At 35.8% G+C, this 19,545-nt stretch overlaps 1 protein-coding gene across 1 annotated transcript in view; it reads left to right on the forward strand.

The window, feature by feature from the left end:
• The window catches only part of CLASP2 (cytoplasmic linker associated protein 2), a 163,234-nt gene that overhangs the window by 91,339 nt on the left and 52,350 nt on the right, over positions 1-19,545 (forward strand). The window contains exons 17-19 of the mRNA XM_029285485.1: positions 1,256-1,311; positions 1,467-1,637; positions 14,285-14,386. Coding sequence (XP_029141318.1) covers positions 1,256-1,311; positions 1,467-1,637; positions 14,285-14,386 — 329 coding nt within the window. The remainder of the gene's footprint in view (positions 1-1,255; positions 1,312-1,466; positions 1,638-14,284; positions 14,387-19,545) is intronic.

Raw genomic sequence — 19,545 nt, forward strand, 5'->3', positions numbered from 1 at the left:
CCCGTTATTGCTTGTAATGTCATTTGGGTCAGTAAAAGACTTCCCATCCTCTGTTTTTGACGCCTGGCTCCTGTCTGCTGGATAAAACACTCGATCATGTCCAATTTTATAATTAATAGATGATTATCAAAGTTGTCATAATTCTCCAACAGTTGTAGTTTCAAGTGCATTTCTGTTAGTTTTGCAATTGTAGATAGTTTAGTTACAATCATTTTCTGGTCGTCGAAAGTCTCCATAGGTTGTATGTAAATTAATTCCTCTTCTATTGCTTTTTGGTCTGTAGAATGATCAGATAGAGTCTGAAGGTCAGTTTGTAGGTTCACAGTAGAATTTCTGTTTATTATTTCTGCAGTTCTCTCTTATTTGGGAACATATTTCCTTAGTAGCTTCATAAATTTTTTCCAGTATGAGTTTACAGTTGAGTTGTAAATATGGTTTCTCCATTCCAACAAGAAATAGTTGCAGTTTTAAATTTCTCCACAAGATGTCCTCAGTAAACTATGAAAGTCTCTTCCAGACACCAAGAATGAGATTAGCAAAGTCAAAGAGCTATGAAATCTCTTTTCCGGCTTCTCATAGAGTTATTGTTCTTTTTTTTTTCAAACAATAAAGATTTATCCCTTTAAAAAAATAAGTCCAAGACATAGGAAAACAATATTCTCCAGCTTAGAAGATATAATAATAAAGTTTTATGATAAGGATTTTTCCAGGGCCCCCAAGTAACCAAAAATAAAAATAGTCAATAAGAAGTTTTTTTCCTTTGTTATGGAAAGCTCTTTTCCCCAGATAAACAAAGGCAGCTCTTTCAAAGCAGGGAAGTAATTCCAAAAGGCTTTTAACAAGACAGTAGTTAAGCAAAAAGAGAGAGGGAAAAGTCTCACCTGGATCATCCACGATGGTTTCTTAACGCTGAGATGTTCTTTTGACTTTCGGCTGGAGCAGCTAAATGATCGGCCATGTTACTGGCCGATCTTTTCTCCGTCGGCCCTGAGGAGCTGCCTTGGACCTCGGAGGGAGCTGCCTCCTCCCCCCGCAATCAATGAGAGTCCTCCTCATCGGTAGTCACCCCTCCAGGGTGACTTTTCAACTCAATTAAGGGTCTACCAACAGAGGAAAGATAGATAACAAAGAGAGAAGCCTCTTTGTGTACCTGCAGCTACTGCAACCCAAAACCGGAAGTCAGGAAATGTTTACTCTTTTGAAATGTTCAATAATTTGCATTACTAAAACTATTGTTTTGCTTTTTCCCCCCCAGTCGTCCCTTCTCTTCAAAATGGTCCACCTCCAGTTCTGCAAATATGGCTAACAGAGGTAATTTGCTGTGTACCCCCAAAGAGTTACTCAGTGTACTAGACCAGGTGGAATTTAAAATTGTTAGAAATAATTTAAGCAAATCTCTTGAGGATTTTTTTAAACTGTCAGCGTGAGATGGGAATCTTAATATGCAGTTTTCTGTTTTATCTCAGTTTCAAGTGGCAGCAAAGCTGCTCCGACCCTAGGAACACTGCAGAGGTCTCGCAGTGACATTGATGTTAATGCTGCCGCTGGGGCAAAGGCACGTCATGCTATTGGTCAGCCATCAGGAACTGGTCGTTTAGCAACTGCTGGTCTATCTCCAGGATCATATGCTTCACTAGGTAGGAAACATGTTCAATATACAATAAACCACATCAGAATTTTTCTTGTATATTGAAAAGCTATTTTCCCTTCATTTACAGTTATATCAGTGAATTATCTAAGTTTGTGAATAAAGATTTATCCAGCAATGAAGACATTTATTAATTTATAGTAAATGATATTGACACTGCTTTTTCCATATTATTCAATGTTTTCTTGTTAGGTGTCAATGGAGATTCTCAGTCATCCAGGTCATGGTTATCCCAAAGGTGCTTTTTCAAGAGGTAATTGGACTTTCTTGTTCCTGAAGAAGCTTCTTGAATGAAAAGCGAAATGTCTTCAAAGAAAATAAAGTCCAGTTGCCACTTGAAAAAGCACCTTTGGGATTTTCTTGTTAGGTTGAAAAATTTTGCAGCTAAAAATAACCTTCTAATTCAGAAAATATAAAAATCAATACACGTTTAACCTATTAACATGTTTAATAGTATGTAAGATGAGCAAACTTGCAGCTGGAATATACTAATTTATATTTTTCATATGCTTGCTCTCATAAGATGCTGGCATATGAATTTATTCTAGGGTTTTGTAATAACAAATGTGAAACAAAATAAAGCAGTATGAGAAACTAGTTTAATTAATAAAGATTTTTTTATGCCTCCACTTAATAAAATTAGGGGAATTCATTACTCTCTTTTCTTGTTGAGAATTATATCATTTAACATTTTTCTTATTCTTATGTTAGTAACTGCGAAATTCTTACACAATGAAAATTATAAACATTTATATTCTTTGCAGGAAAGGGGGAATAAAACTCATACCAATTCTTTTTCATGTTAAGGGGCAAGCAATAAGATAAAAAATTAGATAGATATGAACAAGTGTGTTCAGTTTGCAATTATTTACCGTTTTAAATGATATCCATTTTAAATGATATCATTTAACAGTTTTAAATGATATCCGTTCAGTATATAAGCCTTAATTTAGAATTATTAAAGCAGTTGTCAGTCCGTACATCTGGGCTACAATAGTCAGATGTCCAGATCTGGATTGGTATAGCTTTTTGAAATAAAAAGTGTGTATCCTCTTTATTTTTTGAAGTATTATTGTATCAGTTGGGTTCCTCACTTTCTCAATAAGGCAAATGAGGTTTTGAGTTTTTCCAGATGGCAGCTGGAAAGAGAAAGAGCTTCTTCCACTCAGCTCTCCATCCTGACTTTTTAAAAAACTTTTTTGTTGTTTCTACTGGAAAAAGAGAATGGAATGGGTGTTTTATGAGAATCAATTAATTTTATATTATTTTACACGCAATTTGTATGAAATGTATATTTGCCTCCTCACCCAGCTCCCTTTTTAAAGTGGGGTGAAATGTGTCATAGGAGGTATTTATTTGTATCAGTCTATGGGACATCTTCTTGAAATACATTTATTGGGCTAGGAGAGAGATTGCTACTGTGTTTCCCCGAAAATAAGACCCAATCTTATATTTTTTTGATCTTATTTTGGGGGGATGTCTTATCGTAGCACTACCGCAGCTAGGCCTCCCACGCCCCGACACCTGTCGTGCCACTGCCCAAGTTCTTTTGTGGCTGTATGCCACATGGTGCATTGCACCGTTACTTGCAACATAATGTTCATCGCGCACAAGGCTCTTCATGCTACTGCCACTCGCACCACAAGGCTCATTGTGTCAATCATGCTACTGCCACTGCTCACACCACAAGCCTCGTCGCACCAATTGCACCGCTGGTGCTGCTGCTCACAGAATCAAGTCTTAGCTTGATTTTTAGGGGTGGGCCTAATATAAGCCCTACCCCAATAATAAGCCCTAGTTTTGGGGCGAGGCGCATGCCTAAAAATCAAGCTGGGGGTGGAGCTGCCCCACGTGTCCCGCACCCATTTACCAGGCCTCCCATGAATCGACACCTGCCTCTCCTCACCGGCCCACTTCTTCTGTGGTGTCCCCTGGCCTGCATTTTGCAGTCAGAGGCTTTTCTGGAAGTTCTCTGCAGCCGAGAACCAAGCTATGGATTGAATCCGTAGCTCAGTTCTTGGCTGCAAAAGCCTTTCCAGAAGGTCTCTGATGGAGCTCCATTCTCAGCTGCAGAATGAAGCTGCTCCTTCGGCCGCAGAAGAAGTGGGTGGGTGGGGCTGTCGGTGCCGTGGCAACAAGGTGGGTGGAAAAGACACCCCCCAAAAATAAGATCTGGTGCCTCTTCTGGAGGCAAAAAAAAAATAATAATAAGACTGAGTCTTATTTTGAGGAAAACACAGTAGTATGTCTAAATTGATAATATTAGAAAGCTAGGTATTGCATACAAATTTCATCTGTGTATGTTATTTATTGCCTATTTTTCACTTGGGGGCAATTGTTTTCAGCATCGTATTTTTTTCAAGTTAATATGTATATTATTCCACAAATAAAAGAAAACAAATATAACTTATGTAGATTTATTTTAGGGTGTGGTCTTTTTTCCCCCTATAGCATTAAAATTCTAGTTTAATGTATTTTATTGCGTCAAACTTTATAAACACTGATTCTTTGTATATTTAAAAAATATTATTGTAACAAAATAATAGCCAAACCTTGGCTGTTTGTTGAACTAGTCATGCTTACTATTTAACTGATTTTTTTTTTTAAAAAATCCATAAGTTTCCTATTCTACTATCTTTATACTAGTGAATTTTCTTTCTTCTTTAGGGTTGTGATCTCAAATAATTGTTCATTTGAATAGAGTCCAAACATAAATATATTTTAATTCCACTAAAATCTGTGGAAGATTTTAATCATAAGTAACTTAAGTCCCACTGATTTCCGTTTAGAAAAGCATGCCTAACCAGGTTTAGATCCAGTTTATAAATCATACATGCAGATCTATATGCAGCTCTGTGTGCATCCTGCAAAAATAGGATACTCTGGCTCTTTTTTAGCCTGAACTGTCAAATGTCTATGTCAAGTCCCCAACCCCCGGTTCACGGAGCAGCATCAGTCCACGGCATGCCAGCAATTGATCCGTGCAAAAAAACAAAGCCCCAGCCATGGGATGCAGGCAGCATGTGAAACCATGCTCCCTCCGGTCCATGGAAAAACCTTTCTCCATGGAACCAGTCCCTGGTGCCCAAATAATATCTATGTGATATTATGACAACAGAGGTATTAATAAAATTCTTTATTTTTAGCACCATTGGTACTGGATACTAAGTTTCATTAATAAATTTGGAACTGCTTGTTTGCTAATGATTAGTATGTGCATGATTTCAGTATTTAAATGTTTGTAAATTACTCATATCAATATATGAGTATTACATTGATTGCCTTAATTAAGATTTTATAGTTCCTTGTCAGTAGTTTGTCTTAACACATTAAGTTTTCCTGTTTCTTTGCTTGCTACTCCAAAAAAAGAGGACACTTCTGATAAGATGGATGGTAAGAGCCTGTTTTGTCTGTCAATTTCTAAAACAACTGATTTTGTGACTTCTGTACACATAGCAAATTCAGTTTGAATAACACACTCACCTGACTTCTAAATAGTATTGGATTTTCTTATTAAAGATTGATATAAGTAGATATGTGGGCATATGTCTGTGCAGCTCTATTCCAGTGCTGCTTTAGATAAGATTTATTAATATGACTTGTACAGTATTGTTTATTTTTGCAAAGCTAGTCTTAAATACTTGAGCAAGGGCATACCTTGATTTTTCTTACTATCAGTAAAATAGTTGAATTTAAATTGCAATATTTAACCTTAAGTTTTGTGTGTTAATATATAACACATATAATTCATTTTTAATAACCATCTATTATTTTTTGTTTTTGTTTAGTTCTGTTTTTTAATTTTTAATTCTTTATTAATTATTATATAATGGTTTTAGGTAATTATTATTTTATATTCATTGTTTTATTGAACTGTTATATATCTCCCAGAATAACTTTCTGTAGATGGGCACCCATATATATTTCATCAATCAATAAATAAATTTGATCCATAAAATAACCTCCAGTTCATAAATTTTATACTTCTTATAGCCTGTTACCAAATATAATTTTCAATATGTTAACTCTGGTAAAAAAAACAAAAAACAAGGTCTGGTGATTTAAATGTTTATTCTATTAGATGCAAAGAATGGAATAGAATCCTGAGACTTGCCTGTGTGCATGCATGTGGATGTGTTAATAGTCTATAATGACTTTAATATTCTCATACACAATATCAGTATATTGCTATTAACATAATATAAAAGCAAGGCAGAAAATTTTACTTAATGAAAATTATAGATTATAGAGCATGTGGAAAAGTTTCAGAATAAAAAAGCTTGAAGAAGGTATAACCAAATATAGTTCTTAACTATATGTAACTATTTATAACAAAATATAGTTCTAACCACATTTTAAAATATAGTATGGTTCTATATATACTGAATAAAGCTGTAATGGGATGCCAGAAAGTATGAGAAAATAGTCATTGTGGGTTGTATAAAAATGTATATAAAGTATTTGCAGTATCATATAGAACTAATATATTCTGCCTCAGTTCTTCTGGAATTCAAATATAACATGACCAGATAGACTAATGTGGAAAGACATGCGTGGGTGGATGAATGACTGTATATCTTAGTTCAAAAAGATTAGATTAGATTAGATAACCTTTGTTGTCATTTTTTACTGTGGGCACAACAGCACATATTAAAAATGAAATTTAGTTGTTTGCTCTCAAAGTGTACACATACATAACACACATTTAAACATACTATATACAACATATGAATAGACCTACACCCTTACATATAAATAACTTAAATATTAAACCACTGTCCATCTTGAATACATAACGGAAGGAGAAAGTGAGGTTTATTTTTTAAAAAAAAATATTGAAGATTTTTTCCATTCTGCAGTGTGACAAATTTGGTGTATTGTACAGGTAATTTTCAAGTTACGAATGTAATGGAGCGTGCCCATTCCATTCGTAACTTGGGGATTCGTAGGAGTGAATCCTATACCTTGAACATGATCACTCCCTGCTTTCGCCCACGCATTTGCTAATTGTTAAGTGAACATGAGGCATGGGGAGGTGATGGAACAGGCCACCTGCTTAAGACCATCTAAGGCCTCCCCTTGCCCACTGAAATACCTCGTGCACCCCACAATTGCTTTTCTCTCCCCCCAATACCGGGTCACTTACCATGCAAAGATCTAGCGAGCTATCTCCTCTCCAGTCATTCTGCCACAAAGGTTCACGGCACTTCCAGTCTCTGCGCAAAATGTTTGCAAGCTGACAGGAGACTTTGGATCAGCAAAATCGCCTCAAAGCATCTGGCATGCTTGCAAACACTTTGGGTGCCAAGACTGGATCTTATGGCTTGAACACCCGCGAGATTACAGCGCCCAAAATCATTCTCTCTCGGCGCAAAAAGCATTTCCAAGCCGACTCTCCCTCAAAGACAAAGAAACCGCGGCAGAGAGAAGACAAATCTTTGCAAGGTGAGTCCGGTGCAGCAAGATGGGAGAGGGAAGCAGTTGTGAAGAACGGGGGGGAGGGAATAGGCCCAATGTTGCAGAGCCTCTGCAGTTGTTCATAAGGGTGAACAACTGCCGTGGTGCTACAACTTTCATAATTTCGAGATTTGTTCGTAAATACTATGGAGCTCTTATCGCGTAACTTTGAATGTGCTAAATGACCTGATATAACTCAGGGATTACTTTTATAGTTGATAGAATTTTACAGAAAAATATACTAAATTATAAGGAGGAAGAATCTTATGAATGTTAGTACTGGGGAAACTATTAGGAATAGATCTGGATAACAATGATCTAGCTGGGATAAAATAGTTCCTGATTTTTCAAAGTAGTGAACCAGTTAGAAAATTTGTGGCAAAGAGACTGGAGAAAAATCTCACTGGCTTAAAAACAAAACCATTCTCTTTAAAATATTCAAGTTTACAGTAGTGGCAAAAATTGTGGAAACCTTTTGGGAAAAGTGTACAGTAGAAATGCGACCTTTGGTTAAGTTTCCACCAATTTTTCTTCTAATTTCTTTATAACTGTAGCCTTGTTCACTTAATAATACTATTACTTTACATTACTTTAATTTTATTACGTTTTACAACCTCACTAAATGAAAGGGGGGAAAAAACCAACCAACTTGATAGGGATCATATAACACGCTGAAAAATGTCCTCCTCTCAGCTTCAATACATGACATCAATAACTGAATCCTACTGTGATCTGATTGGCTCATTGCCAAAACAAGATGACACCTGATTGGTTCTCTAAACACTCATGCTTATTGGCTACAATCAGATGAAGGAAAGCTATCTGATATCAACCTAAACAAGTTGTACTTCCTTTTTCTAGTTATTTGGCTATAACGTTTCATAGAATACATTACAGATAATTGAACAAACTATGTTGCATTACATTCTTGATTAAATTATCTTTCCATTGATATATAATTTTATGGTACTACTTCAAAATAAAGTGGTGTTATTAGCCATCAAACCTCAAAAATACACTTTCCCCAAAAGGTTTCCACAATTTTGGCCACTACTGTGTAAAAAAGTCTGCATCATTGGTATGAGTTAAAATTATAAATATCTTATCAATAGTGGGAATTCATAAAACAGATGTGACATAATATTCTTGGATTTATTATAAGAGAAGGACCCTTAACTTTTTGAAATCCATTTATTCTTTTTATTATTAATTTTATATGAAATTTAATAATCCATCTATGTCATAAAATATGGCAAAATACAAACAAATATCTTTTTTATAACAAACATAAACAATTTTGGGATTGCTAGAAAGCAAAGGGGGTAATCAGTCACAAATAAATGCTGCATCTGCAGTCTGCACATTCCAGGTAACTCTTTTAAATCAAATCCAAAGCACTACATAGTCCCACAGTTACACAAATTATGAGAAAACATTATGCCATTTCATCAATAATTTGTATAAAAATTAGATAATTGGATACAAACATAGAAATATAATTATACTGGCATGTAACCAAATAGATAAAAATATCAATTCTCACCTACTGTTCCCAGCTAAACTGTTTAAATCTATTAGCAGCCATGGTTTTAACATGCTGTTTAATTTGCATGTACATATTCTATGGCTGCTTAAATTTTTGGAATCTAAATAGAGAGGTAAATAAAAATGCTTCTAATTTGCAATAGAATAGAGTAGAATGGAACAGAAGAGACAGAATAGAATAAGTGATTGGGCACACAAGCAATTTGTCTCCAGTGGTCAGTGTACATACAAACAACAAAGTAATATAATCATTAAGATACAAATAGGAGAAGGTAGTAGAAAAGATTAGAAGGATAATAGTATTACAGCCATACTACATGGTTAAATATTCTTAAGCATAAGACAGTATTGTGGTAATTAGGTGTTCAGCAGAGTGATGGCACGAGGGAAAAAACTGTTGTTTCTAGTTGTTTTGGCATGCAATGCCCTATAGCGACATCCTGAGGGGAAGAGTTGAAATAGTTTATATCTAGGATGTGAGGGGTCTGCAAATATGTTCTCTTTCTGACCTGTGCAGTATAGAGGTGCCAATGGAAGGCAGTCTGGTTACAGTTTTTTTTCTGCAGTGCTAACTGCAGAAGTCTGTATTTTTCCTGTTCTGTTGTACCAAACCAGACAATAACACACCTTGTTGAACCTTGTTTCCCTATCACAGGATGTCTAGCATAAAACAAGTATTTGCCAGCCACAGCAGACTATGCTATGGGATTAAGCCCTATGACAGATCAAATAACTCCATATCTATTCTAACCATCCTACTAGATCTAATAATGTCATATAGAAAATAGGGAATCATAAGTATATCTTCCAGAGTGATGTTATTGACTTTTGTCAAAAGTGTTCAAATAACTTTTTATAAGATAAGACAGTCCAGTCTTTTTGCTAAATGGACAATAATTTACATTGTGGCTGTTCTTAATGAGCAACAAAACATTAGACTGAATTTCATTGTGAAACAAATGAGCTTCAATTTATCAAGAGCATCATCTCCATCTCCTGTAGTTTGAATAGATATAATGTATTTTATTGTATCAAGTATTCACCAGTTCACTATTACAAGGATATCTGTTACATTTAACTACTGTTTTGAAACTAGCCACTTCTTGTCACAGGTTAATGTACATTTGATGTATGTATGTATGTATATTTGTTTGTTTGTTTATAATATACCAAAAATAAAGTATACATATTTCACACAAAAAATTGTTCAGAATAAATGTGCAAACTTTGAACATACTGGAGGATTATATCATAATTTCTGTAATCCAGGCTCATTTTTTCACTCTTGTCTTACATGAAGAAAGTGTCTGGCCAGTACTGAACTATTAATCCATTGCACTGTTTCCAAGATTGAACTATCAGTCATTTGATTTTGATAAAAGAATGCATTCACTGGATTGATTAAGTTATAGGCACAGTTATTTATTTATTATCTTTTTAGTAACTTTTAATGAAAATGAATACCGCACAATTTATCTTGAAAAATGGTCCAATTCTTGATAACCAAGGCTTCCATTTCTTCCTAACAATATAGACCTAGTATTGAACCAAGATTAGGATTTTGTCATGTGAATATAATTAATGCTACCCTTGAGTTTATTTGCATTATCCATAACCTGTGGAACAGCTCTAACATAAAATCATCATAGCAGATGGGAAAGTATAATACAAAATTTATTAGACAAATGGCTGTCTATTCTCTTTTTTAAAGCCTCCAGTGATAGAGCACCCACAACTTCTGAAGACAAGTCATTCCACTGGTTTATGTCACAGGACAGTTGATTGGATCTAAGGAATCATTTCATAGCAAACTATAAAATAGCACTATTCTTAAATATTTTTATATGCATTTTGGAAGCCAAACAATTATTGCTTATCAAAAACAAAAAAAGAGCTTTTGTTTGGAATATCATTGTTTTAATATTTTTTCCCATTCAGGAACAGCTTCTGAAGATGGTAAGACAATAAAAGAGCAAATCTTAATATTTCCATCATCATAAGCCATACTGTATGCGGACCACATAGTCCATTAACATGGTCTTTGGGGTTATTTATTCATTTGCTTAGCTAATAATGCTTTGTTGCTGCGGTATTTATGTCTTTTTTTTCAAATGCAGATTGGCAATAATGTATCAATATCCATTATATTTTAAATATGTAAACTTTTTTATTTGCTTTGCTATTAAAAATAGTTAGTGAAACTTTTGACACTAGACATTCTCATGCTTTTGGGAATAGGTGCTACTATTTACTCAATCTTTGAAATTTATTTTGGCATCATGATTATCTAACTAGATGTCAATGTTCAATGTCTGAGATTTAGATCAAATATTGTCAAATGGCAAAATATTTTTAAAGCACTAACATGAGGTCCACAAAACGATAATCAACAAATTTGATGCTATCTAATTTGGGATACCTAATTTTTTATTACTTTTTAATGAAATGCAAACTAAATATATATATTGTGTAAGATATTTCATTTGTGGCAGATTATCAGTAGAAAAGTGGTGCTTTTTCTAAGGTTGGCTCCAACTTCTTTATAGATAGAGCACAATTTTTTTTCATATCATACAGTGAGGAAAAAAATTATTTGATCCCCTGCTGATTTTGTATGTTTGCCCACTGACAAGGAAATGATCAGTCTATAATTTTAATGGTTGTTGTTGTTGTTAGTTGCGAAGTCGTGTCCGACATATCGTGACCCCATGGACAACCTTCCTCCGGGCCTTCCTGTCCTCTACCATCTTCTGCAGTCCATTTAAGCTCACGCCTATTGCTTCAGTGACTCCATCCAGCCACCTCATTCTCTGTCGTCCCGTTCTTCTATTGCCCTCAATCTTTCCCAGCATTAGGCTCTTCTCCAGTGAGTCCTTCCTTCTCATTAGGTGGCCAAAGTACTTGAGTTTCAACTTCAGGATCTGGCCTTCTAAAGAGCAGTCAGGGTTGATCTCCTCTAGGACTGACCGGTTTGATTTTAATGGTAGGTTCATTTTAACAGTGAGAAACAGAAAAAAAAATATCCAGAAAAATACATTTCAAAAAAATTATAAATTGATTTGCATTTTAATGAGTATTTGACATCTTCGAAAAACATGACTTAGTACTTGGTGGCAAAACCCTTGTTGGCAATCACAGAGGTCAGACGTTTCTTGTAGTTGGCCACCAGGTTTGCACACAGCTCAGGAGGGATTTAATCCCACTCCTCTCCAAGTCATTAAGGTTTTGAGGCTGACATTTGGCAGCTCGAACCTTCAGCTCCCTCCACAGATTTTCTATGGGATTAAAGTCTTGAGACTGGATAAGCCACTCCAGGACCTTAATGTGTTTGTTCTTGAGCCACTCCTTTGTTGCCTTGGCCATGTGTTTGGGGTCATTGCCATGCTGGAATACCCATCCATGACCCATTTTCAATGCCCTGGCTGAGGGAAGGAGGTTCTCACCCACGATTTGACGGTACATGACCCTGTCCATTGTCTCTTTGATGCAGTGAAGTTGTCCTGTCTCCTTAGCAGAAAAAAAACCAAAGCATAATGTGTCCACCACCATGTTTGACAGTGGGGATGGTGTTCTTGGGGTCATAGGCAGCATTCCTCCTCCTCCTCCAAACACAGCGAGTTGAGTTGATGCCAAAGAACTCTATTTTGGTCTCATCTGACCACAACACTTTCACCCAGGTCTCCTCTGAATCATTCAGATGTTTATTCGCAAACTTCAGAGGGGACTGTACATGTGCTTTCTTGAGCAGGGGGACTTTGCAGGGCTGCAGGATTTCAGTCCTTCAAGGCATAGTGTGTTACCAATTGTTTTCTTGATGACATGGTCCCAGCTGCCTTGAGATCATTGACAAGATCCTCCCGTGTAGTTCTGGGCTGATTCCTCACGGTTCTCATGATCATTGAAACTTCACGAGGTAAGATCTTGCATGGAGCCCCAGACAGGGAGATTGACAGTTATTTTGTGTTTCTTCTATTTGCAAATAATCGCACCAACTGTTGTCACCTTCTCACCAAGCTGCTTGGTGATGGTCTTGTAGCCCATTCCAGCCTTGTGTAGGTCTACAATCTTGTCCCTGACATCCTTGGACAGCTCTTTGGTCTTGGCCATGGTGGAGAGTTTGGAATCTGATTGATTGATTGCTTCTGTGGACTGATGTCTTTTATACAGGTAACAAGCTGAGATTAGAAGTACTTCCTTTAAGAGAGTGCTCCTAATCTCAGCTGGTTATCTATATAAAATATACCTGGGAGCCAGAAATCTTATTGATTGATAGACTATCAAATACTTATTTCACTCATTAAAATGCAAATTAATTTGTAACTTTTTTGAAATGAGTTTTTCTTGATTTATTTGTTATTCTGTCTCTCACTGTTAAAATGAACTTATATTAAAATTATAGACTGATCATTTCCTTGTCAGTGGGCAAACGTACAAAATCAGCAGATCAAATAATTTTTTCCTCATTATATATTTCATAATTTTTGAAATTATGACAGCGATTGAATGTTTGTCTAATATATAGTCATTTGACAATACAGAATCATTCAATAGACTTTTTACTTACTTAATTCTGAACAATAAGACTTACAGAATGGATTTATTTTTATTGAAGTAAAATAATGATTGTTTTGGTTATTTAACATCTTAACAAAATAGTGGCACTTTGTATTCCTTCTGTTTACAGGTCAAATTTTTTACATTTATACACATTACAGTGAATGGCAGAAATTCTGTCATTGCATGGATTTGAGTGTGTTAGTTATAGACCAAGTGTATTGGGTATAAGAAACTTAGTTTGATAACTTCATCAAGAATTGAATGAATACAGGCTCTCATCTCAAAGACGGTACATTATCCTCTGTGCCTGATTAAATAATATATTTTTGTAGGAGACCTAAATGATTTGGTATCTATTTAACTAAATTATGTGTTGAAAATTTTTGGTGTATTTGCTTTTCTTGATTTTTTTTATACTAACCAAACATGACACTAGGAAGTTTCAAACACTTGAGCAATTCTATTTTGGGAACTGAAAAAAAAAGTTGAGTCTTTAAGTTACTTTTAATCTATCCTGCTATTCTTCAATAAAATGGAATCATGTGAATAGTTTCAGAATGTTTTGGATTTTTAAAAAATAATAGAATATGGGTGTGAGTGTGTATATACACACACAAACATAAATATACGCACACGCACACACATATTCATATAAATAATAGACATTGATATCCAACTTGAATATGAGAGACAGTATACACTTCAATTTTGATATGGCACATCTGTAACAGTAACATACACTGTTTAAAATAAAATATATTTTACTTTAAAATAGAAACTATTGTATCGATGCATAAATAATGTTGTATATAATTTGTACTTAAAATATGATAGATTGTTTTATTCGATGTTTATATATTTAAGAGATACTAGTAGTCTTTCAATGGGAAATGCAGGATAAGATTAAAGAAGGAATTATTACCTGCTTCATCTATTAAATTTTTACAAGTAAAATTTGCTAAGAGTTGAGAAGTAATGGAGCTGATTCATTATTTCAACTACACTGTAGCACTGTTTCTCTCCCAATTAACTAGATTACTTCTACACACACTTCTTTCTTTTTTCTTTCTTTTATAGGACGTGTGCGAACCAAATTTTCAACACCCTCTATTGGAATGGGAAATTCAAAAGCAGATTCCAGAGGCCGGAGTCGAACAAAAGTTGTATCTCAGTCTCAACGTATGTATTGCCTGTCTCTCTTAACAATGTTTTAGACCCATAAATCTACTGTACATTCATTGAACAAAGGATATGGTCAAAATATTTCTTAAGAAACACTACATACTGAGTTGTTGTTCTGTGCCATAGGTTCATCATCGCCAGACAAAAATGAAGGTATTTTTTTTTCAGTGTTTCAGTGTTTCGGGTCAGTAGTCTGCATGCTTTTGGAGTCTTTTATACTTCGTGTTGTGTTATTTTGAATAAGATATTCAGAAAAAGAAAAATTAATCCTTTCAGTGTAGAAGTTTTTAAAGTAGACCTTTCTGCACTGGGAAATCCTATAGTTATTTGAGGTTTAAACAGAAAGAGAGCAAAAAGTTAGTGGGTGTTATAATATTTCAATGCCTGAAAACATTTTAATTAACTACAATTCAAACATTATAATTCAATAATTTAAATTCCATCCAAGTTTATTGTTGCTACATTATGTAGAATTGAATGCATTTTTCCAAAATTAGTGAAGCATTGGAATGTATTATTCAAATTATATATTTCTAATACATTTATGTAACTATAATTTTTAACTTACTGTATTTTATACAAATGACTCCCATATTTTCTTATATTTATCCATACAAAATTCACATATATAGGCAATTCACTCATAGGTAGCAAGTGCATTCAGGTCATGAATTCTTTGAGTGAAAGTAGCCATACATTTATTTTTCAAATGCTGCAATATCAGTTTTTTGGCCTTAGGACACAGAGAATCCATTTTCATTTCTCCAGTTGTCAGATTCCAAATACTAGAATATTATCCTCTGAAAATTTTAGGATTGTTCTATTAATTTAACAGGGTACCGAAAATACTCTTGAGTTAGACATTGGTTTATATTTTCTTTTGGTTGGCTAAACATTTCCTTATTCTGTTTTAATTTTGGCAATTGGGATTAAATCTTGAAAAGAAAGCCACATTTCTGTCAACTCTAAAGAGAATGAGTTTTATATTAATTTTTCAAACCTCTCTAAATAGATCCCACAGCTTTTAATTGATATACATTTGAGGAAAGTAGAAGCATTATTGAAAATAATGTTATTTTCTAAAATATAGAATGCATACTTTCAATGTATAAAGAGACTTATGAGAATGATCTTTATGTTTAATGTCTCACTTACCACTTCTTCCTTGTTATAGTATTATAAACAATGTTGCATATTCTAAAAGATGTGCAATGGATGTATGTATTTTCTGTTTGCAATAAAACTATAGAAATTACTGTTGCAAACATCTATCCTATACATATTAATAAATAATTGTAGGGCGGATAAATATTCTGAAGTTTTGTTCCTGCAGACTTTCATGTTTTGATACTGAAATTGAATGTCTTGACAAATTAAATCACTTCAGTGGCAGTGGATTTTAAATACTGCATCTAGTCCAAAGTTCACTTACATACCATTATTTTCATGCCTAGGTGTTCATGACTTTTTGGCTTATAAGATTCTTAGGTGTCTAAAATTTACATTTCAAATATATGTACAAATATATTTTGCAACTACATATATATTTATCAAGTAGTTGTAATTGATTATTGCTCCTTGTTCCTTAAATGTAAAATGGCAATTCCAGAGAGAGAGAGAGATAGGGTGTGGATGTGGATATATGTATTCAGATGACCTAATTCTTATTCTAATGAAAGACAAGGTGAAAATCTAACATAGTGTAATAGTTATGTTGTAATATTTACTTATTAATACTTGTGGCCAAGTATTCTATCCCAGAGATAGCCAACTAAAGGCTTAGATGTTAGGTTGCAAAAATAAGCTGGGTAAATTGTTGGTATATCAACCACATTGCTACCTGATAGGATTCTTCCCTTGAGGAGGAGCTTGAAATTCCCTTGTCTTCTGATGTTGGACAATTTTAATTTCCATTCTGTAAGGATCATCTCTAGTGAAGCTCAAGAATTAATGCATAGTGTGGGATTGTTGAAAGTAATAATCAGGTTCAATACTTGTAAGTGGGTCCATGCTTGTCTCAAAATAAATGATTTGTGATCAGAATATGGAGAGTGTTTCCACCAGCCTTTTACCATCATCAAACAGTTCCTAGCACCTTTGATACTGGATGCAACTCAAGACCTCTATAGAGCACACAAACTATTTCAGATGGTCATCCTAGGTCTCTCAGAGCTACATTCAGCTGGTTTCCTGCAAGTGTTGGAGGTTTTTCCAGAAAACCCGAAGGTTCCTTTCTATTTGGTAATAAACAGCAACCAAGCACTTGGTATGATTGTCCCCAGCAGCCTGTCTGTTGATTAATTACAGATTTTTTCCTCCCAGAGATGGAATAGCAAAACAAATAAATTTGATTGAATGTGGGTATGAGCTCAATTTCAAGCTTACACCTTCTCCGATATTGCATCACTAGGCTATTGATTGGACTTGTTTAGAGGACCTAGCTTCCATTAGGAAAGGGCAACAAGTAAATGTGGCAACTAGGACCAATTAGCACTGCCAATTAACATTACATATTGCCAAACCAGTGATATTCATCAGAATCTTGACACTGGATGGGTGATAGCCTGAACAATATTTGACTATATTATATGGGGCTATTTACCACTTGTAAAATGGATATAATGCTGTTATGTTGTCCCTAACCATTGGTGGGTTTGATTTTACCTTTCATGGGTTCTAGAGGGTTTGAATTTGATGTATCATACTGGATGTAGGAGGTAATGTGGGAAACGCAACAGAAGCACTTTTGTAAGAGATTATAGTACACTTCTTCCATTATAATCTCTTCTTGGAACTATTTGTATTTGATAACTATTGCCAAGTCTCCAACCTTCCCTTTTGAGGGAAGATTATGGAAACCCTGGTGGATGTCCATAATCTGGCTATAGATAATCCCTGAGTTATGAGCGTTGACTTAATGTCCATTTGAAGTTACATGACAAGCGTTCCCTAGTGTTTACAAGCAAGTCCCAAAATTACAAATGTTGCAGCACCATGGCAGTTGTTCGCCCTTACAAACAACTGCAGAAGTTCACCCTATTCCCCCCTCCCATTCATCACAATTGCTTCCCCCTCTCTTCCTGCTGTGCAGGACTCACCTTGCAAAGATCTGTCTCCTCTCTGCCACTGTTTCTTTCCCTTTGAGGAAGAGGAGAATTGTCTTGGAAATGCTTTTAGTACCAACAATGAAAGTTTCTGAGATCCGTGATCTCATCCGACTTCAAACACACATTCTCTTCAAAAGAGATCATGGCCCCTGGAAGCTTCCATTTTCCGGGGGAAAAGTGTTTACTTCATTTGCATACCTATGGGGCAAAGCGTGGAATTGGAGTTGGCCGGGAGCAATAACCAATGCTGTCCATGGCCCTGGTACGTTGCTCCTGCCGTAGTTTGAGGGCAGGAATGAAGCTTTCAACTGACCAGGGAGGCATTGCGGGGCCAGGCCCCTCACATCTTCCCTGCCAAAACTCATTCCAGGGAAAAAATGACACCCCTTTGTCCCGCTTGAGCAGGGAGGACGAGGAGGAGGAGAAGACAGTGAGGCCTTGTGCCAGCAGGCCAGGAAGGGAGTAGGTTAGGCAAGGGTGCTACCTAGCTGGGTGGCCACTCACTGTCACCAGCAGTTTTGGTATCCCAGCTCCATCTGAGCTGAAGAAAGTGAAGGTGTAGCAACGGAATTGCTCTCAACCAATAAGGCCCTAGCAGCGCACCCATTGCCAACTCCAATGCCAAGCTTTCCCCATAGGCATGCAAATGAAGCAAATACTTTTCCCTCAGAGAATGAAAGCTTCCGGGTGCCATGATCTCTTTTGCAGAGAATGAATGTTTGAAGTTGTGTAAGATCACTGACCCCAGAAACTTCCATTGTCGGCGTGAAAAGCATTTCCAAGTCAACTCTCCTCTCCCTCAAAGGGAAAGAAACTGCAGCAGAGAGGAGACAAATCTTCGCAATGTAAGTGAGTCTGGCGCAGCAGGAAGGGAGGGGGAAGCATGAGGTATCTTAATGGGTCAGGGAGGCCTTCTGGGGGCTGTTCTATTATTAGGCCCCACATGGCCTTCCCCACACTGAGGTACCTCATGTGCACTTAACAAGCAGTACATTCAATGTGTGGGCGAAAACGGAGTGATCACGCCCAAGGTACAAGATTCACTTCCACGAGTCCTCGAGTTACGAATGGAATGGGCAGGCTACATTACATTAATAATTTTGTAACTCGAGGACTACCTATATAGATCATGTATAGGGAACAAATTATTTCAGTTTTGTTCAATCACATTTCAGGCTTGGGACTGGGACTGAAGCATGACTTCCTCTTACAGATAGCCTTCATTGTGATCTGGAGAAGTATATTCCTTCTATTCTTTTATATTTTTCAGAACTCTTTAATACCATTAATCAAGTATTCTTCTGAGTAGCCTGCAGGGATTGAGGGCTGTAGGCACAGTTTTAGAGAAATTCTGTTTCTTATTTAATAGGCAATTCCAGTCACTGGCTGTAGGAGAGATGAACCTTGGTGAAGTGTCACAGTACTCAATCTCTCCCTACTTTTTAATATCTACATGAAACAGCTAGGGGTGATCATCCATCAGTTTGAGGTCCAGTATCCAGGTCCAAGTTTTGACACAGGATCTAGAGACTATGAGAATCAAAGTGAGACAAAACAGGCTGAAGTTGAACCCATAAGAGATAGTTATTGTTTATCCATCAGAGATTTCTATGTCTCCTGTCTGTTGATAAACCAATACTATCCCTAAAGAAGCAGATTCATGGCTGGGAGTCCTAGACTTATAGTTATTGCTAGAAAGGCAAGTAGATGCTGTGGCTGATGGTTCTTTGTCAAGATTTGCTGTGCCAGTTTAGCCTTATTTGGAAGACATGGATATTGCAGCATCATTTGCTTGGACTATTGCTGGTGCACTCTGCACTTCCTTTGAAAATCACCTGGAAACTAATCTTAAAGTTGCTTGCTGACTCACATCAACATAAATTATCTAAAAGTGCTGATTTTGATTTTGTTTTACTCTGAATTAGCTCAGGGACTGTTTTATGCAATCAACACAGTCTCTCCCAGCATGAATTTATTTATTTATTGGATATCCAATTAGCACTAGCAATTCTGAGCAAGTTACCTTTGTTACAAGTATAAAACAAAGGA

The sequence above is a fragment of the Protobothrops mucrosquamatus genome, unplaced genomic scaffold, assembly GCF_001527695.2.
Source record: "Protobothrops mucrosquamatus isolate PMUCROS unplaced genomic scaffold, P.Mucros_1.0 scaffold_177, whole genome shotgun sequence".
Classification (NCBI taxonomy): Eukaryota; Metazoa; Chordata; class Lepidosauria; order Squamata; family Viperidae; genus Protobothrops; species Protobothrops mucrosquamatus.